Here is a 20,338-nt window from a genome sequence, read left to right as displayed (position 1 = left end):
TGGCACTATCATAGAATCTGTTACATAACTCATATAAAGATTATATCTCTGACCTCAATGATGCTGAACTCTGTAAAAATACTAGGAATAGGAAGAAAAATTAATTTTTTAATTTAAGCTCATTGAATATTTTCTTCAAAACCACTCTATTATACCATTTGTTGAAAAAATTAAATGAGTCATTAGCATTTGCTATTCAGACTTGATGATTTCTGGCAGATTAGATAAAAGTTTTCATTCCTTCTATGTGATTTGATGGAATACTAGATATGAATGGGAGATGTTTGTTATCCAGATCTATAAATGTGTAGATAAGGTTGTCTTATTCAACACTGCTTAAGTCTCTTTTCATGCAAGTTAAGAAAACTTGTTTGTCAGGATTCTTTTGGTTGATAATAACTCAACTCAAGATGTTTTAACAATACAGGAGATTTAATGATTCATCTAAGTGGTTGAACAAGTCTAGGAGCTGGCACACTTAGGTATACTGGTTAGGGATCTGGCTCTTTCTTTGCATTACGTATGGGCTTATGGTTCTGTCCTTATCGTGTTTGCTTTGGCTTCAGGCAAGGTTCCCCCTTGGGAAATTGGTGGCAGTAGTTCCAGGTCTCACAGCTATACATCTCAACAATCAGAATCAGGGAAATTATCTCCTCTCTACATAGTTCCCTGGATGTCTCACTAATTGGCCTTTCTTAGGTTATAGGCTCATCCTAAACAATCAGCCATTGTTGCCAGAAGTATGACACTTGTAGAAGGACTTGTGCCCAAAGTCAAGAAAGGTACTCACCACTGACAGCTTTCCCAGACAATGGGAAGGAGCTGAAGCACAACCACAAAGCTTGTTACTCTCCTAGAACCCAGGCCGTCTGTGTCATCACCTTCTGGAAAGGAGGGCCAGAAAATCATTAAGATAGAAGCTCCTTTGAGTTGCAGACTCCTATTCCTACTTCTTTCTTTGTATTTCCTTTTTCATTCTTCTCTGTTGCACTTTATCTTTAATCGTGGGTATACGTGTAATTTGTATATGATATCTAGAGTTTAATTGGAGATTTTCCCAGGATTTATTTTTTTAATTTACTGTTAACATTTAATCACATTTCTCAAGATTTACACTTGAGGTCATATTTTTTCTTTTAGTCACGAAGCAAAATCTATTTAGAATATTGCTTACTATATTCCTTTCCTTTATGTAGGGATTAGGGTTAGGGTTAGTAACATATACATGGTACTTAAGAAAAGGTACATGGGATTCTTATTTAGACTGGATCTCAAGGATAATTATATTTTATATAATTAGCACTTAAATAATAAATGCATTAGATAAAATATATCCCAAAATTTATTATTCAAATCATAGACACTCTATTCACTAACCATTAATCTTACATACACCCGAGTGTTTTCAAATATGTTCTGTTTAGAGACTCCTCAAATTGATAAGCCAAATTCAAATTACATTTTATGAGAAAATAAACCACAAAAAAACCTAATTGTGTTTCCAATTAGTCAAGAATAATATGCTTACTGAGTGTTCCTCAGCAAAAATGCCTTTTAAAGCATGTAAATATTCAATGAATGAGAAACAAGAAAAATAAAGGTTTTGTGACAGGTACCATATTGATATCAATAGTGAAAATTCAAGTAAAAATGGAATTCACCAACCCACATTATAGGCAAGAGATGTATTATCTCAATTTCAGTCAGTTCAGTTCAGTTCTGTTGCACAATGGTGTCCAACTCTTTGTGACTCTATGAACTATAGCATGCCAGGCCTTCCTGTCCATCACCAACTCCCAAAGCTTGCTCAAACTCATGTCCATTAAGTCAGTGATGCCATCCAACCATCTTATCCTCTGTCTTCCCCTTCTCCTCCTGCCTTCAGTCTTTCTCAGCATCAGGGTCTTTTCAAATGAGTCAGTTCTTCACATCAGGTGGCCAAAGTATTGGAGTTTCAGCTTCAGCATCAGTCCTTCCAATGAATATCCAGGACTGATCTCCTTTAGGATGGACTGGTTGACTCTCCTTGCAGTCCAAGGGACTCTCAAGAGTCTTCTCCAGCACCACAGTTCAAAACCATCAATACTTCATTGCCCAGGTTTCTTTACGGTCCAACTCTCACATCCATACATGACTACTGGAAAAACCATAGCTTTGACTAGACAGAACTTTGTTGGCAAAGTAATATCTCTGCTCTTTAATATGCTTATCTAGATTTTTTAATATGCTGTCTAGAAAACTCAATTTCTACGACCATTCAATGAAAGCAGGGCCAAATCCTAATTTAAAAGAAGTTTGAATTTGTTGTCACTCAATAGTAATTATAGTTCACATTATTAGAAAAGACTAGTTCCAGAAAAACATCTATTTTTCTTTATTGACTACGCCAAAGCCTTTGACTGTGTGGATCACAACAAACTGTGGAAAATTCTTAAAGAGATGGGAATACCAGACCACCTGATCTACCTCCTGAGAAATCTGTATGCAGGTCAGGAAGCAACAGTTAGAACTGGACATGGAACAACAGACTGGTTTCAAATAGGAAAAGGAGTACTTCAAGGCTGTATATTGTCACTCTTCTTATATGCAGAGAACATCAAGCAAAATGCCAGGCCAAGTGAAGCCCAAGCTGGAATCAAGATTGCCAGGAGAAATATCAATAACCTCAGATATGCAGATAACACCACTCTTATGGTAGAAAGCGAAGAAGAACTAAAAAGCCTCTTGATTTAAGTGAAAGAGGAGAGTATAAATGTTGGCTTAAAGCTCAACATTCAGAAAACTAAGATCATGGCATCTGGTCCCATCACTTCATGGCAAATAGATGGGGAAACAATGGAAACAATGACAGACTTTATTTTGGGGGGCTCCAAAATCACTGCAGATGGTGACTGCAGACAGAAATTAAAAGATGCTTCTCCTTGGAAGAAAAGCTATGACCAACCTAGACAGCATATTGAAAAGCAGAGACATTACTTTACCAACAAAGGTCTGTCTAGTGAAAGCTATGGCTTTTCCAGTAGTCATGTATGGATGTGAGAGTTGGACTATAAAGAAAGCTGAGCACAGAAGATTTGATGCTTTTGAACTGTGGTGTTGGAGAAGACTCTTGCGAGTCCCTTGGACTGCAAGGAGATCCAACCAGTCCATCCTAAAGGAAATCAGTCCTGAATATTCATTGGAAGGACTGATGTTGAAGCTGAAACTCCAATACTTTGGCCCCCCGATGTGAAGAACTGACTCATTGGAAAAGACCATGATGCTGGGAAAAATTGAAAGTGGGAGAAGAAGGGGACAACGGAGGATGAAATGGTTGGATGGCATCAGTGACATGATGGACATGAGTTTGAGGCTCTGGGAGTTGGTGATGGACAGGGAAGCATGGGGTGCTGCAGTCCATGGGGTCACAAAGAGTGTGTGTGTGTGTGACTAGACTGTACTGAATTCCAAAAGTGACATTTTTTATTTAGGCAGCAGCAAATAGAAACCTAACATTACTAGTTTAGTAAAGACCATTGTACACAGATTGCTCATTAGCCTTTGTGTTTTGTTTTTATGTAACAGTTTATTCTAAAGAGACTTATTACTTTTATGTTTTAAAAATCTAATTCACTTTCCTTGAAAGTGAAAGTGAAGTCACTCAGTTGTGTCCGACTTTTTGAGACCCCACAGACTGTAGCCTACCAGGCTTCTCCATCCATGCGATTCTCCAGGCAAGAGTACTGTAGTGGTTTGCCATTGCCTTCTCCAGGGTATCTTCCCAACCCAGGGATCAAACCCAGGTCTCTTGCATTGCAGGCAGATTCTTTATCCTTTGAGCCAACAGGGAAGCCCCACTTCCCTTAGAGATTATTTAACTCATATACTCACACTTCTAATTCCAATAGAATCATTTTTGTTTGTTCTTTTATGAATTTTAGGAATACCTCTGTTCTTCTATTTTTTTGTTTGTTTTTTTGGGGGGGGCTGACTTTTTCTTCTTTATAATGAAACTCTATATAAAGTATTCCAGGCAGAGTGTGTGTGCTCAGTTGTGTCCGACTCTTTGCAACCCCATGAACTGTAGCCCACCAGGCTCCTTTGTCCATGGGATTTCCCAGCCAAGAATACTAGAGTGGGTTGCTCTTTTCTCCTCCAGGGCAATCTCCCCGACCCATGGGTTGAGCCCGTGTCACTTGAGTCTCCTGCATTGGCAGGCAGGTTTTTTACCCCTACCACCACCTGGGAAGCCCAAAACTCTATATGTAACTCTTTAAATTATGTAAGTTTGATGTATAAATGATTTAAATGTTTCTCTTTTTAAAAGGGAATCAGAAGAAAGAAAAATATTTTTTGATCCTAAGACAATAAAAGTATTAAAAATTTAACTGATGTGAAAAAAACATTGAATGTAGAACTAAATTCACCTGAAAAGAAAAAACAAATTGTTACAAGTAGATTCATCTTAGAGGTAATATTTTAAAATGCAGTCAGAATCAACACAAAGCTTATAACAAGAACCAAACATGATTACCTCTATCTTTGCTTGCCACAGTTCTGACACACTCTCAATTTTAGAGTAAAAATGGTATTTAAACAACCCTAGGTAAAGGGCAAAATAAACTGATGAAATTTCAAGCGGCCAAGGTCATAAGTAAACTATACTTTTTTATATTCTAAATTAGAAAGTAAAATGCTTTAGGCAAATTTAGCTAGTACTGAGTAGGTTCTGAAAAAAAATAAATGTGTCTCTTTTTTTCCTACCTTTATTGAGATGTAATTGATATGTAATATGGTGTAAGCTTAAGGAGTATAACATGCTGATTTGTTAGCATCATAGCTAATGCTAACATCTCCAACATGTCATACTATTACCATTACTTTTTTAGTGGTGATAACTTCTAAGATCTACAGTCTTAGCAACTTTCAAGTTACTATATTGTTATTCAGTCAGTTAGCTGTGTCCAGCTCTTTGCAACCACATGGACTGCAGCACGCCTGGATTCTCTATCCTTCACCATCACCTGGAGCTTGCTTAATCTTATGTCCATTGAGCCAGTTTTGCCATCCCACCATCTCATCCTCCTTCTCCTCCTGCCTTCAATCTTTCCCAGTATCAGGGTCTTTTCTGATAAGCCAGCTTTTTGCATCAGGTGGCCAAAGTATTGGAGCTTCAGCATCAGTCCTTCCAATAAATATTCAAGATTGATTTCTTTAAGAATTAACTGGTTTGATCTCCTTTCAGTCCATGGGACTCTCTAGAGTCTTCTCCAACACTACAGTTCAAAAGCATCAGTCCTTAGGCACTCAGCCTTCTTTATGGCCCAACTCTCACATCCATACATGACTACTGGAAAAGTTACTATATAGTTACTCTCAATTCAGTTCAGTTCAGTTACTCAGTTGTGTCTGACTCTTTGTGACCCCATGGACTGCAGGACGCCAGGCCTCCCTGTCCATCACCAACTCCCGGAGTTAAGTCAAACTTATGTCGATCGAGTCAGCAGTGCCATCCAACCATCTCATCGTCTGTTGTCCCCTTCTTCTCCTGCCTTCAATCTTTCTCAGCATCAGGGTCTTTTCCAGTGAGCCAATCCTTCACATAAGGTAGCCAAAGTATTGGAGTTTCAGTTTCAACATCAGTCCTTCCAGTGAATATTCAGGACTGATTTCCTTTAGGATGGACTGGTTGGATCTCCTTGCAGTTCAAGGGACTCTCAAGAGTCTTCTCCAACACCACAGTTCAAAAGCATCAAATCTTCTGCGCTCAGCTTTCTTTATAGTCCAACTCTCACATCCATGCATGACCACTGGAAAAACTATAGCCTTGACTAGATGGACCTTTGTTGGTTAAGTGATGTCTCTGCTTTTTAATATGCTATCTAGGTTGGCCATAGCTTTTCTTCTAAGGAGTAAGCGTCTTTTAATTTCATGGCTGCATTCACCATCTGCAGTGATTTTGGAGCCCCAAAAAATAAAGTCTGCCACTGTTTCCACTGTTTCCCCATCTATCTGCCATGAAGGGATGGGACTGGATACCACAATCTTAATTTTCTGAATGTTGAGCTTTAAGCCAACTTTTTCACTCTCCTCTTTCACTTTCATCAAAAGGCTTTTAGTTCTTCTTTCTGCCAGAAGGGTGGTATTATCTGCATATCTGAGGTTATTGATATTTCTCCCAGCAATCTTGATTCCAGCTTGGGCTTCCTCCAGCCCAGCGTTTCTCATGATGTACTCTGCATATAAGATAAACAAACAGGGTGACAATATACAGCCTTGACGTACTCCTTTCCCGATTTGGAACCACTCTGTTGTTCCATGTCCAGTTCTAACTGTTGCTTCTTGACCTGCATATAGTTACTCTATACTACAGTATTTTTAGCTACAATCATCCATGCTATGCATTAGATCCTCAGAACAAATCATGTTATTACTGGAAGTTTGTACCGTTTGACCAACATCTCCCCATTTTACCCCCTTCCAGCCCCTCATCACCACTATTCTCATCTGTTTCCATGAGTTTGGCTTTTGTAGATTCCACATATAAGTGAAACCATAGGGTCTTCGATATTTATCTTTCTCTTGCTGACATTTCACTTGGTACAGTACCCTCAAAGTCTGTCTATATTGTCTGTGTTCTTGATATGCCTTATTTTCTATCATTACAGGAGGACACAGATCATAATTACTATATATCACGGATATATGGTCCATCTGATTCTGCCAGCCGGGATTTGTGGGTGAACATAGACCAAATGGAAAAGGACAAAGTGAAGATTCATGGAATACTGTCCAATACTCATCGGCAGGCTGCAGTAAGTGCTTTGACATTTTGAGTTTCTTTTTTTTTTTCTGCTGTGAAAAAATTTTTGCTTTACCTGACATATTGACATTGTTTGTTGTGATCACTTTTCAAGTATATTTAGTTCTGCATTTGCAGTTAGGTTACTAATTACAGATAAGATGTTGTAGAATATGATAAAGAATTATTTTGAGAAGCCAGTATTAATTTAACCATTAGTTAATTAATTTAATTGTCCACTGATTTCTCCAGTAAGTAGCATGAGTTGTATATTCCATTCAAAGTTGAGGTTTATCTTGATACTTTTCAGTTTTCTTATAATCCATGCATTTAGATAACATTTTTAATACAATTACATTAATTCACAATCTTACATTTTATATGAGTTTATTACTCTTGGTCTGAAGATGATTTAACTAGACACATGCATGATTCAAATAACACATGTAGACTAAATTACATGTGGTAAGCAGAGAAGTTTAATATAAAAGAAAATAATTAATTAAATCTAGAAGGCTCCAACGGAGAAGGTGATGGCAACCCACTCCAGTCCTCTGGCCTGGAAAATCCCATGGATGAAGGAGCCTGGTAGGCTGTAGTCCATGGGGTTGCAAAGAGTTGGACACGACTGAGCGACTTCACTTTCCCTTTTCACTTTCATGCATTGGAGAAGGAAATGGCGACCCACTCCAGTGTTCTTGCCTGGAGAATCCCAGGGACGGGGGAGCCTGGTGGGCTGCTGTCTATGGGGTTGCACAGAGTCGGCCATGACTGAAGCGACTTAGCAGCAGCAGCAGAAGGCTCCAAACATACTTCAAGCCCAAGCTTAAATCACTTACCAGTGGTGGTTCCTTAAACAGGTAATTTAATTCTTCTGAGGCACAGTTTCTGCATCTATACAGTGGGAAGAAGACAATGGCAGCCCACTCCAGTACTCTTGCCTGGAAAATCCCATGGACGGAGGAGCCTGGTGGGCTACAGTCCATGGGGTCGCTGAGGGTCAGACACGACTGAGCGACTTCACTTTCCCTTTTCACTTTCATGCATTGGAGAAGGCAATGGCAACCCACTCCAGTGTTCTTGCCTAGAGAATCCCAGGGATGGGGAGCCTGGTGGGCTGCCGTCTATGGGGTTGCACAGAGTCGGACACGACTGAAGCGACTTAGCAGCAGCAGCAGCCCTTAGCTTACATGGTCACTGATACCGTGTTCTATGTGTCAGGTTTAATGCTTACATGGATTAGCTTTTTTAAAAAGTTTTATTTATTTGTGGCTCTGCTGGGTTTTTGTTTCTGTACAAGGGCTTTTCTCTAGTTGTGGAGAGCTGAGGAGACTCCCGAGGGTGGGGTGAAGGCTTCTCATTGCAGTGGCTTCTCTTGTTGCAGAGCACAGGCTCTTGAGTGGGGGCTCAGTAATTGTGGCACACGGGTTTTGATGCCTTGTGGCATGGGGCATCTTCCTGGACCAGGGATCAAACTCATGTCCCTGTCTTGGCAGGCAGATTCTTAGCCACTGAACTACCAAGGAAGCCCAGCTTTTCAGTTTTCACAACAGTTCTAAATTTAAATATCATTTACCATCTAGGTATTGCAGATAGGAGAACTTAACCTTGGAATAACCAGCGTCTCTAAGGTTCTCATGCTAGTAAGTGGTGTGACTCAGGTACGAACCTAGGCAGTCAGTCCCTCGTTCAAAATGTATGTGTAAAAGTTACCACTCTTGGTTCTCAGAATATTCTTTGATAATCATTTTGTCAAAAATGATTCCTGATTTAACATTTCAAAAGTTATTTAGTTTCATTGCCACTGATTACAGTGGTGATCTTACTATTGTGAAGCAATGTCCTGTTCAGTTTAGAAAGATGTGCAGTGAAAACAAAATAACTTTAGCTTTTCGAGTGTAATTGCCAGATATTATTGACACAAAGATAGAACTAATAGAGTAATGACTGATCTGATTTAAAGAGGCATTGATATGATAAGTATAAGATATCAAAAATGTTGGCCAACAGCATTCATTGTGTATATGTAGATGTTCCTATATCAGGAGATCACCTTCTAACAGTTAAAATGGAAATTAATTGTATCATGATGCTTCACTGAAGTTCAGAAGCAGATGAAGTAGCTACCTCCCCTTGCTGAATTACATCATTCCTTTTCCTTTGCATATTCAAGCAGTCTCAGAGAAGATGACGGATTTAGAAATGATTCACTGTCTGGCTTAGAACAGATCTTCAAAAGAAGAGAAAATGAGAAAGATTGGATTAAGACCATGATTTTCAGGAATGTATTGCATTTGACAATCTTCCCACTATCACAGTCCCTAATAATATAATATATACTTTATAAGAGTTTGAACATTGGCATATCCTCATGGAGATTCCAAAATATGACCTAGTTCTTTGTCTGTAAGCAAAGGAAGAAGTTCATCAGTTAAAATGCTAGCTGATTTCTTCTTAGACTTTCTCATATGTTTTCCCACTGGGGCGGTAGTTCGTGTGTCCTGTCTTTCCTTAAAGAAGATTTCTTTTTGTCTTTGGAATAGAGTTTGGTTGCCTCGTAACAACTTTCTGATAGTTTCAAGAAAAAATATGATGATATAAAGATCTGTTTTTTTCTTACTGTGATTGTGAGAGTGACATTGTTGGTTTGAACACCAAAGATTGGCTAAAACACAAATGGACTCGAGCTTGAGCTTGAAACTTATCTGGTGCTCCATGCATTGATTTTTAAATATATATCATTGATAGAAACCTTTATTTTAGTTCCTGTGCCATTGGTTTTCCATGAAAATCTAAACCATTGTCAAGAATTTCTTCCTGCTAGAAATTAGTCCTGAATCCACTTTCCCTATCACCACCAACAGAACACACACACACACACACACACAAGCATTCACATCCAGGTACATATTAATAAACTCAGTTTATAACAATAAAGTTGATAATATCATTTAGTTACTTTTTTTTCAGGAAAAATTTGCCATTTGGACTTTTTCATTTGAATAGTTTAATGTCTTGGAACTTACAAATTTTCTTACTAGAATATTTTATAAAAGTTCCCTACATTCTTTCTTTCAGAAGTATGATTGTCACATATCTGTTTGAAGATTTCCAAATTGTAGAAAGTGATCCATGTTTCACTATTTCTTCCATTGGCCTGCTCATCTTTCCAATCCTGCCTTGTTCTCTTCGCTCCCTCTCTATTATGCCAGCCTTGGAGTAGAACCAGGTTTTAGAGGTGATGACAGAATTGCAGTGTTAAGGTAGTGTTATGCCCAGGGACTCAGCGATACCCACATACAGCCTCTTCCCAACCCCTCTCCACACACACAACACAGACACTCAGCCACAGCTACTCTGCCCTCTGTGATATAATTGAGAGGCTTAACTCTGAGGGAAAACAGCAAATGCGAAACTGATCCACTTCATAGATTAGGTTCCTGATATAATCATCAAAATCCTTGATGCAGAGCTTTCTGGTGGACTTCCCAAGTGGTGCTAGTGGGAAAGAACCTGCCTGCCAGTGCAGGAGAAGTAAGAGATGCAGGTTCGATCCTGGGGTGGGGAAGATTCCCCTGGAGAAGGGAATGGCATCCCACTCCTGTGTTCTTGCCTGGAGGATCCTGTGGACAGCGGAGCCTGGCGGGCTACAGCCCAGGGGGCCGCAAAGATGGGCACAACTGAAGCGACATAGCACGCAGGCCCCCTCTGGTAGTTTGGCTGGAAACAGGACTTACGTTTAACCTCTAAGGGAGGAGGAGACTTTCTTAAGTCTTAACACCAAATGATGAAATTTGCATACCCAGGGCATCCTTTCTGTCAGCCAGTTAGACAAAAGAAGAGAACAGAAAGATCTACCCTAGGGGAGACTCAAGGGCCAGCTGGTTAACTAACCAGCCCTAGGCAAAGGGAAAGGAAGTCAGAGAGCTGAAAACTGGGAAGGCTGTCCTTCCCAACTTCCTCCCAGTAGGTCACAGGAAGACACAGGAGTGTCTGACCTGGAAACATAACTTTTCAAAGAATATTATCCCCTTCACCACTATCATTTATAAATGTGGTCTGAACAGTATTTTGGGATCTTGGGTTAATTTTCTAGAAAAGGAGGAATGTTGGACATAGAGTGACAGTTGTCTCTTTTCTCCCATCCACAATACTATTATGCTATCAGAGTAAAACTTATCATTTTATTCACATTCTTCACATGCCAAAACACCCTGCTTTCTCTTTCCTTTAATAATGTAAGCTAAAATGATTAGTATTTATACTATATATATGTAGTAATTTGATTACGTGTTCCTTCAATTTCCCCTTTGTCCTTTTTTGTTTAAATATCCCCATTGTCCTTTTTGAGTTAAATAACATTTCTTAAATCATATTTGCAGTCAAAACAGATGTTAAAACCTAGCTTTACAGTTGGACACATTAAAGGAAGAAACACATCTTCAAATAGTAGTTAAAGGAAAGCAAAAACTTGGAAGAAGTCCCTAACACACAACAAAGCAATGAGTCAAGCACCTTACCTTCAAACAGTGGTACTTATTTGGGTTTTTTGTTCCTTAATTCAAAGTCCATAGTTATCAGGTTGCAAACCTAGAACTTTCTGACGACAAACCTGGGAACCAGTTGAAATTTCTTCTTCTTTTTTTTTTTAAATTTCTATGAGACCTTCAAATGCCACCATTTTGAGATTTTCTTCTGTACTTCTCAATCCATATAATTTAATTTATTGGTGGACACAGTTTGATTCAACAACCAAATTAGAATTCGTCTTTTGAAACCACAGTTTATGAAGTTCTGATTCACAACTTCTACAGAAGCACGATTGTACCAGTGGAAGGAGTCTGGGGTTACAGACGTTATGAGACCTTGACTCCAAAACTCATTTTCTTAGATTCAGGCCTCTTTGGACCTCAATATTATAACCTAGAACAAAGGGGAAAGTGCCTGCTTTGACTCCCCTCCAGTGTTATTTCAAGAATGAAAGTGAAATAACTATGAAAGGACACTGAAAACGTCAAATAACAAGGCAGTAATGAAGCATTGTTGTTTGAGTCCTAATTCTTCACAACAAAACAGATTAACCCCGAAATACATTAATTCCTAGGTAATCTCTCAGAATCTTTTTCTATAGATAGATATGTACCTATATATTTATATCTATATATCTTTAAATAATTTTTTTTTTGGCCAGGAAATTGCCAGTGTGCTTTTTGTTAGACATAAACATATCCTGCCTTAAAAAAAATTTTTTAACTATTTTTCTATGTATTAGTAAGACGATTGATTCTTTATGTAAGAAACACTAGCAAAATGAAATGAATTGTTGCTCTCCTGTCTACCATAAAGCTGGTAAAGTTTTTGATGAGACTGGTACAGTTTTGATGGTAGGCTGTTTTAAAATTTAAAAATTAGATTGTTCTCTGTGGGGATCTTCAGACTACTCAAATACATTCCGAAACCTTCACTAAACAAAAATTAGGCTTTCTGGAGGTATTTTCTTTTTCCCCAGAAAAATAACAGCATTTTGACTAGCATTTCCATTGGTCTTAAATTTGCATAATGTTGATGTTGGGAGAACTACATTCGGATACTTGTGGTGACTTTAGTCATTAGTTTTCATATACTGCAGAATTTTTTTTTCCTGTGCATTAGAAAATCTGTTGATAAGTGATTACTTTTCTAAATTATTAACTCAAAAGGCAACTTAATTTGCTATCTCTATCGGGCTATTATCTAGACCACACATTTTTTGTCTGCATCTTATTCACAGTGTCTAACAATAAGATGCTTTTATTTTTATTTTGACTATTAAATAAACTTGCTGCATTCTCTCTTGTGAGTTGTTTCAAGTAAGACATACATCTGGAGGAGAAAATGGCAACCCACTCCTGTATTCTTGTCTAGGAAATTCCATGGACAGAGGAGCCTTGCAGGCTACAGTCCATGGCATTGCAAAAGAGTCGAACACGACTGAGCACGCATACACAAGACACAGTTCATCAACCTGTGCTTACTTGTCTTCATTCCTGGGGTTTTTCTCTAGTTTAATAACAGACTAAGATAAGCTGTGTCTGTACAACTGTTTCTCTAACTTAATTTTTGTTTAATTAATTCACTTTACTATTAATATCATCATATTAAAATTATAAATTTTGAGAATAATCATCTGTCCTGAAGAAAGTATTATTTGAGGGCCTTTTATGGAAAAGAAAGGCTGTTTTTTCCCCCATTCCACAAAACCAACCTAAGATCGAAGTAACTGAATTCCTCTGCATGCCATGCAGGTGAGCTGGTCTGCTTGTCCCAAAGCCAGTGGACATGGAAGGATCTAGTCCCTCTTCCACAGATGGTGTTAATGACTCCGGTTAAACATTCCCATCTAATATTTTAGTCATGGAAGGGACTTTGGAAATTCTTGGAGATAGTGGCCAATTTTTACGCATATTCCTAACCTTTGTTTTCCAAAGCAAGAACATACCTTCCTTTTAAAATTCACCCCTGAGTTCATCATATTTCAGTTTATTTTCATCCCATTTCTCCATGTTATGTCTTTAGTAGAGAACAGGCGCCGTTCTTTTCATAAATTTAGAGTCATAGAAAGTAATCATACATTCGCTGTTGCCAGTGATGACTGTAAATTAAATCTAGATAAATAGCTATCTACTCAACTTTTTAAAGTCACAAGTGAGGCAAATACTTGGAGGTTTCACATTAATCTTCTATAATTAGGGACTGCTAAAGTGGGATCCCACGGTCAGGCAGCTGTGTCTCAGGTGGAATAAATAAGTCCATTTGCTCCTATTTTTCATCATAGATTGTCTTATCAGACCCATTTTTAATCATCCTTTCCGATCTCTCTAGGACCCTGTGAAGACTTAACAAGGATTAATTTTAGATAACATGAGTGTAAAACATATTCTCATCCTGAAGTTATTAAATGATAAAGTTTCCACAGGACTCTTTTCAAGGAAAACATTTTGTAGCACAGAAAAGTTAGCAAAATATAGATGGAATATAATGTTCCCTAAGAGTAAATAAAACTAAAAGCAGATAAGTATAAGTCTTGTGGAAAATCTTAAATTGTAGAAGATAAAAGACTTAAGACATTTTGGAATTGAAACTTTCTGAACAAGTTAATATTCTAGTATCCTTTAAAAATATTTTTTGTGTCTGTTTTCAGTAACTTTATTTTTGTCCATTTCTTCTTACTAAATTATAGCCTATGACTTAGGTGGATGATTACTTTAGGTGAAATAGTCAAGATCTCACATTGTTTGTTTATAAGTTGGCCTCCCATCAGAACATGTGTTGTGCCTGAAATTCCAGCCCCAGAATGCAGGTCTCATCCTTTCTTCACTGAAGGTATTCTGTTCCTATGCCAATGGGACCAGAAGTAGAACACTTTTAGTCACCCTCAGTGAGAGATAAATTGCAAGGAATTTCTTGTTATGCAGCCAGTGTCTGACACAAAATGTCAAGTAAGGTTCACTCCTGATACTCAGGCTGAGTTTAGCTACCTGAGTCCTGATCCCTGCAGGACCAGCTGTAGACATGGGTAGGGTAGATAAAGGAGCAGCTCTTGGAAGCTGTGTTCTGAGGCATCAATTTACTTATTTAGCTTTTGAAAAATCCAATAGTTGGCCACTGTGGCAAAATGTTAAAAAACAGTGAATCTGCATAAAAGATATAGGAGACTCTGGATTATTGTAACTTTCATTTGAATTTATTTCCAAATAAAAAGTTAAAAAAAAATAAAATAAAAGAGGGGATATTAGTGGAGGAGGATGAAGAGTTAAAATTGGACCTGTCCTAAAGTTTCATTTCAACCTGGGGTCAAGTTTTGAATGATTTAGTCACCCTTCTGCTGAGATTTGCCTGCACTGAATTCCAAATCCTAATACCCTGCCTGATGTGCATAGAAACCAATACTGTGACACAGGTGTTTGAGAAAGAAAAGAGCTTTATTGCGAGGTTGACCTGCACGGAGACAGGCAAGGCTCAAATCTGTCTCTCAGATTCAAGGTTGGGGCGAAATTTAAGGGGTCAGGGTGATTTCAAACTTGGAAGCTGATTGGCTAGTCTCTAGTTACTGTGCTGCTGGAAGCTGACGGACTTCTCACTTTGTAAAGGGCTCCAGTGGCAACTTATCGGTTCTTTGAGATCCATAGATTGACGTTTCTTGGTTCAGGGTCAGTCTGGAGACGCCGGTTCCTATCTTGCACATGTGCACTGCTGTTTCTGTAAAGTAACCCAGGTTTTGATTATTCAACAGCCTGATTTTAGGGAGCAAAACCAGTTTCAGCTGGTCAGTGTTTCAGCTTGATAGAGTGTATAAGCATGTCGACTTAGAAACGGGCTGCCTACATGAGAGTCTCCACTTCTGTCAGCTAAAAGCTGGGTAACTTAAAGTGTTTTTACTTTATGTTAATCATTTCCCTCGCCTGTAAAATGGGAATGATGACAGTACCTACTTTCTAAGATTTTCACTAGAATGGAATGAGTTATTAATAACATTTGTACTATGCTTAATCCGTGGCTGCTCTAGATGACTATTAGTATTGATACTAATCACTGTCATACAGACATTTTAACTCTAAAACAATCATTTTCCAGTGGCAGGAAAGAAGGGAGGACGGATTACGCTCCACTGAGACAAGCAAGGGCACTTTCAAACTGTCCAGGATAAACTCATAGGAATACATTTCCTGTCCTGCCCTGTTTGAGGGTCACTGGTCAAGGAAGTAGCCACCATGTCCTTGTCCTTAGGTGTACTGAGGCTGCAAAGAGCTTTTGCAAATCATTACTTTAAAGGTGCTCCGCTAGGAGGTATCCCTATCTTTTCCTGCCTTAAATGGAAAATTTCAGGTCAGATGAGCGCTAACAGGCAAAGTGAGATGATGTTATCCAGAATCAAGTCTATTTATCCTTTTAACCCATTTCACGCTTGTCAAAGCTTCCTTACAGCACTGTTTTAGAGTTTCAAAGACCATTTATATGACACAAAGTCTTGACTTTCCAAGTGGGGCAATCTCAGGAGCACTGGGAGCTTGTTAGAAATGCAGAATTTTACTTCCCTCCCCCCACCCCCGACTATCTGCAGCAGAGTCTATTTTTAACAAGAATCCTAAGTGATTGCCTTGCATACTCAGGTTGGAGAAGCCTGGTAGAATTACTGCCTTGTTCTCAGAGCTGTGTGGAAAATCCAGATGTGACCTCTGGGTCTCCCCTCCCCCACCGACCCTCCCAGGGCTCCTTTATAAATCCTGTTTTTTCTTACCCTCTGTGCCCTTAAACAGACTTATGCTCTGCACTCTCCCTGAATGGTAAACAGTCACATAATTAATTTGAATAATTCTCAAAACGTGCAAGTATAGGCAGGCAACCGTAAGCCAAGTGTTCCTGGGAACCATGAAGTGTAAGAGATCAAAAGATATGATGTTCACCTAATCTCAAGTTCATATGAACAAGCAATGGGTAACTGCAAAATGTTTATATGTTATTTTCTAATTTACATGTAGCCCTATGCAGTGTCATTCAATATGCAGGGTTAATTAAGTTCTCGGTTACAAAAAAGTGCTGAAGCAGTTAGAATTTCTAACCCAGAAAATCAATTCGATTGATGGGCTTTATTTCTGAAAGGAGCCACTCCCTTGCCTGTATATTTGCATATTGATTAGCCCCTTTTCCTGAACAATTTGATCTTTTAATTAGGTTTCCAGTGTTTTCAGTCACTGGATTAACGACCCATATCCTGTTCACTCCCCTGCAAGAGTGAGAGTTTGTTTAAATTCCATTTTGTAAAAATTCCACATGGTAAAAGTGGCGTGAAGCATCCTGCCCACTGCAGCTATTTTATTTCTGGCAAATACTCAGCTCGTTTATGGCCTAGAAGCAGGATCTTACTTTAGAATATATCAAAAGAAGCTTGCATTGCTTCTTTCGCAATGCCACATGGAAATGCCTCTCCATAGTACATTTTCTCTCTTTGGTAGTTACCTGCTGTAGAAACTTGTTAATTTAAATTTTTCTGTCTGTATCTACATACATATTCATGTATACCAACTTGAAAAGTGTTAGTTGCTCAGTCATATCTGACTCTTTGTGACCCCATAGACTCTAGTCCTCCATACTCCTCTGTCCATGGAATTCTCCAGGCAAGAATATTGGAGTGGGTAGCCATTCCCTTCTCCAAGGATCATCCAGATCCAGGGATCAAACTGGATCTCCCGCATTGCAGGCAGATTCTTTACCATCTGAGCCACCAGGGAAGCCCATATACTCATATTCATATCTTGCAGTTTATGTTACTTTTATAAGTGAATATTTGTTAAACAGGTGAATAAACCAGTGGAAAGTCATTACCATTGACAATTATAAAATAAATAAATAAATGTTGTGTAAGTTTAGAAAACAGGCCCTTGGATCTATCCTTGGCAGATAAGAAATGGAAGCATCTAATCCTCAAATGTGCAAAATGAGTAGTTCAGGCTGTTCCCATCATCCAGTGAGAAGAAACTACCATGTTGCCATCAGACCTCAATGGTGTGCAACTCACGACGGCTCCATCCAGCCCAGCACTGCTAGTCTAGTCCCTGTGATTTCATTAGAAAAGACTGCCCTGTACCTTTCTCAGATTTTCTTTTTGTGTGTGTGGCTTTAGCCTCAGGCATCTGGGGGCTTTCTATTTCCACTGTTATTAAATTTTAAAGAAAATTAAGTTATGTTTACTGAGAACAAAAACATCAGTCACTGACAATGTTAAGAGTGCCAGGTAGAAAATGGCTATAGAAATGTGATAATAGGAAGGAAAAGGATCACCTAGTATAAGGGAGAGAGAATGATGTCCTGTAGTAGGCAAGATTTGGGAGTTTGGAGTCAAGCACATTTGGATTGAAATCCTGGCTCTACGGCTTCTGGTGCTTTGAACTTATTAGTTTTCCTTTCTTATAAAGTTTGATCAAGGAGATCAAATCAGTTAGTCCTAAAGGAAATCAATCTTGAATATTCATTGGAAAAATTGATTCTGAAGCTTCAACACTTTGCCCATCTGATGCGAAGAGCCGACTCATTGGAAACGACCCTAATGCTGGGCAAGACTGAAGGCAGGAGGAGAAGGGGATGACAGAGGATGAGAGGGTTGGATGGTATCACCAACTCAATGGTCATGAGTTTGGGCAAGCTCTGAGAGATGGTGAAGGGAAACCTGGAGTGCTGCAATCCATGGGGTCACAAAGAGTCACATATTACTGAGCGACTGAACAACTTGTAAAGTTTTATTTTGAAACAATTTCAGGCTTATAAATAAACTTGGAAAAATTATTGAAGAGTTCCCATATAGCTTTCAATAAGCAGCCCCAAGTAGTAACACTTTATATACTCATGGTACAATTTCCAACACCAAGAAATTACCATTGGTGTGATACTCTTAACTAATCTATATGCTATATTCACCTTTTGTGAACTGTCCTCAAACCACCCTTATTCCTATCTGGAATTCAATACAGGACCCACATTGCGTTTATTTGTCAAATCTCCTAGTCGCACCTCCTCCAATCTATGACACATTTTCTGTCTTTTTTTATCTTTCATGAACTTGACATTTTGAAGAGTCTTTACCAGTCGCTGTACAGTGATCTTGATTTGAGGTTTGTCTACTGCTTCTTTATGGTTAAATATGGGTCTCTATTTTTGGCAAGAATACTAGGGGAGGGACTTCCCTGGCAGTCCCATGGTTAACATGCAGGCTTTCATTGCCAAGGACCAGGGATCCATCTCTGGTGGGGAACTAAGATCCCACAAGATACACAATGTGGAAGAAAAAAAAAAAAAAGAATACCCAGGGAATGGTATTTTGTCCATGATCATGCATACATCAGGAGGTACCTGATGTCATCACGGCTCATTACCAGCGATGTTAACTTTGATCACCTGCTTAAAGTGATGTCTGCCAGATTTTGTTTCTTTACTATAAACTTACTATTTTTCCTTTTCTAATTACTAAGTATCTTTGGGGGAGATACTCTGTGCATACAAAACATCTTCTTTCTTGTCATACTCTCACCTAGTTTTAGCATTCATACTTGCTTAATGCAGACAAAATACTTAGAATAATGTCTGATACATTAAAAGCTAATTCCATTCTTAAAACACCAGTAAACACACTAGTAGTGATCATTTCAATATAACAAAAATGAAGCCATCATAATGTTTCTGTGAAACCTAATATCTAATTGTGATGTGATTCTATTACAAAAGCAATTTGCCTCCATTGCTATTAGAAACAACATATATCAAATCTTTTCCATTTCCTTATTAGAAATCAGATAAGGAGCTGTTATTATTTAGGAAACTAGTTTTGAGGAACTTTTGCTATGCTAAACCCTTCAGGCACATAATACAATGTTAACCATCATTGACTCCATTGACTCAGTGCTTATACAGGTCCAGGTGTCATTTGGTCATTTATTCAGGTATTTTGGATGAAAGCCAGTATCATCAGAAATAGCCATGTAAATAAAACAACATGTATTTTTTTCTTTAAATTTTCAACTCCTCCCAAAGTTATTAATATAATACTTAATAATATTTGGCACCAAGTATTAATAATACTTGGCATCAATAAACAAATTGAAAATGCTATGACTCCAATTTACTTAGCCTAATTTTTTGGAAAAATTAATACAAATCTTACTTTGTCAACCATCACCATCATCATCTTGCCTATTTAATGGCTTCAAGATACAAACACGTGCCCTACAAACATGAAATTATTTGAATGATTAAAAATAGCATGTTCAAATACATGTATAGAAATTAACAATTAACCCATGAATTTATTCTTTTATTTTTTTAATTTTTTAAATTTATTTATTTTAATTGGAGGCTAATTACTTTACAATATTGTATTGGTTCTGCCACACATAAACATGAATCTGCCACGGGCGTATTTATTCTTAAATAAATGGACACCGCCTATATTCACGGCACTCATTGGCTGTCATGAACTTGTGAGATCAGCAGTTACTAAAAGCTTGTTATTGTTGTTTAGTCGCTAAGTTGTGTCCAACTCTTCTGTGATCCTATGGACTGTAGCCCGCCAGGCTTCATGGGATTTCCCAGGCAAGAATACTGGAGTGGGTTACCATTTCCTTCTCCACTAAAAGATTAGTTATTACTAATTTTTTCCCCCACAGGCTGCTGATTTTTCCCCATCAGGATTATACCTTATAAAGATGAAATGGAGGCTAGGGAACCATAGGAGTGTAACTTGGCTCCTGTAAACAAGAAGCTGTCTTAAAACAAAAGGCATTTTTTACAAGAGACTTTCTCAATGGTTTTTAGGATTATAAATGCACCCACTTCAGATTCTTTAACTCTTAGTAGGGGGTTTCTGTCTTCAAGGTCTTGAAAGCATTGATTAATTAATTTATTTTTGTAATACCACTGAGAAATAGGCAAACAAGTAAAACTGGAGCAGTGTTTACATAGGATTATAATTCTTGTGTTATTAAAAAAGAATTAGCAGAGATCATAATAATTAGAACCCAGATGGCAACA

General features: G+C 38.2%; 1 protein-coding gene across 2 annotated transcripts in view; it reads left to right on the top strand.

The window, feature by feature from the left end:
• PLXDC2 (plexin domain containing 2) overlaps window positions 1-20,338 on the top strand; it is a 440,730-nt gene that overhangs the window by 220,437 nt on the left and 199,955 nt on the right. For both annotated transcript variants that reach the window (XM_040248599.1, XM_040248598.1), the window contains exon 3: window positions 6,648-6,794. In XM_040248599.1, coding sequence (XP_040104533.1) covers window positions 6,648-6,794 — 147 coding nt within the window. The remainder of the gene's footprint in view (window positions 1-6,647; window positions 6,795-20,338) is intronic.

Source organism: Oryx dammah, unplaced genomic scaffold (assembly GCF_014754425.2).
Source record: "Oryx dammah isolate SB20612 unplaced genomic scaffold, SCBI_Odam_1.1 HiC_scaffold_10, whole genome shotgun sequence".
Lineage (NCBI taxonomy): Eukaryota > Metazoa > Chordata > Mammalia > Artiodactyla > Bovidae > Oryx > Oryx dammah.
The sequence above is the reverse complement of the archived record's forward strand: the minus strand, read 5'-3'. Positions and strand labels throughout refer to the sequence as shown.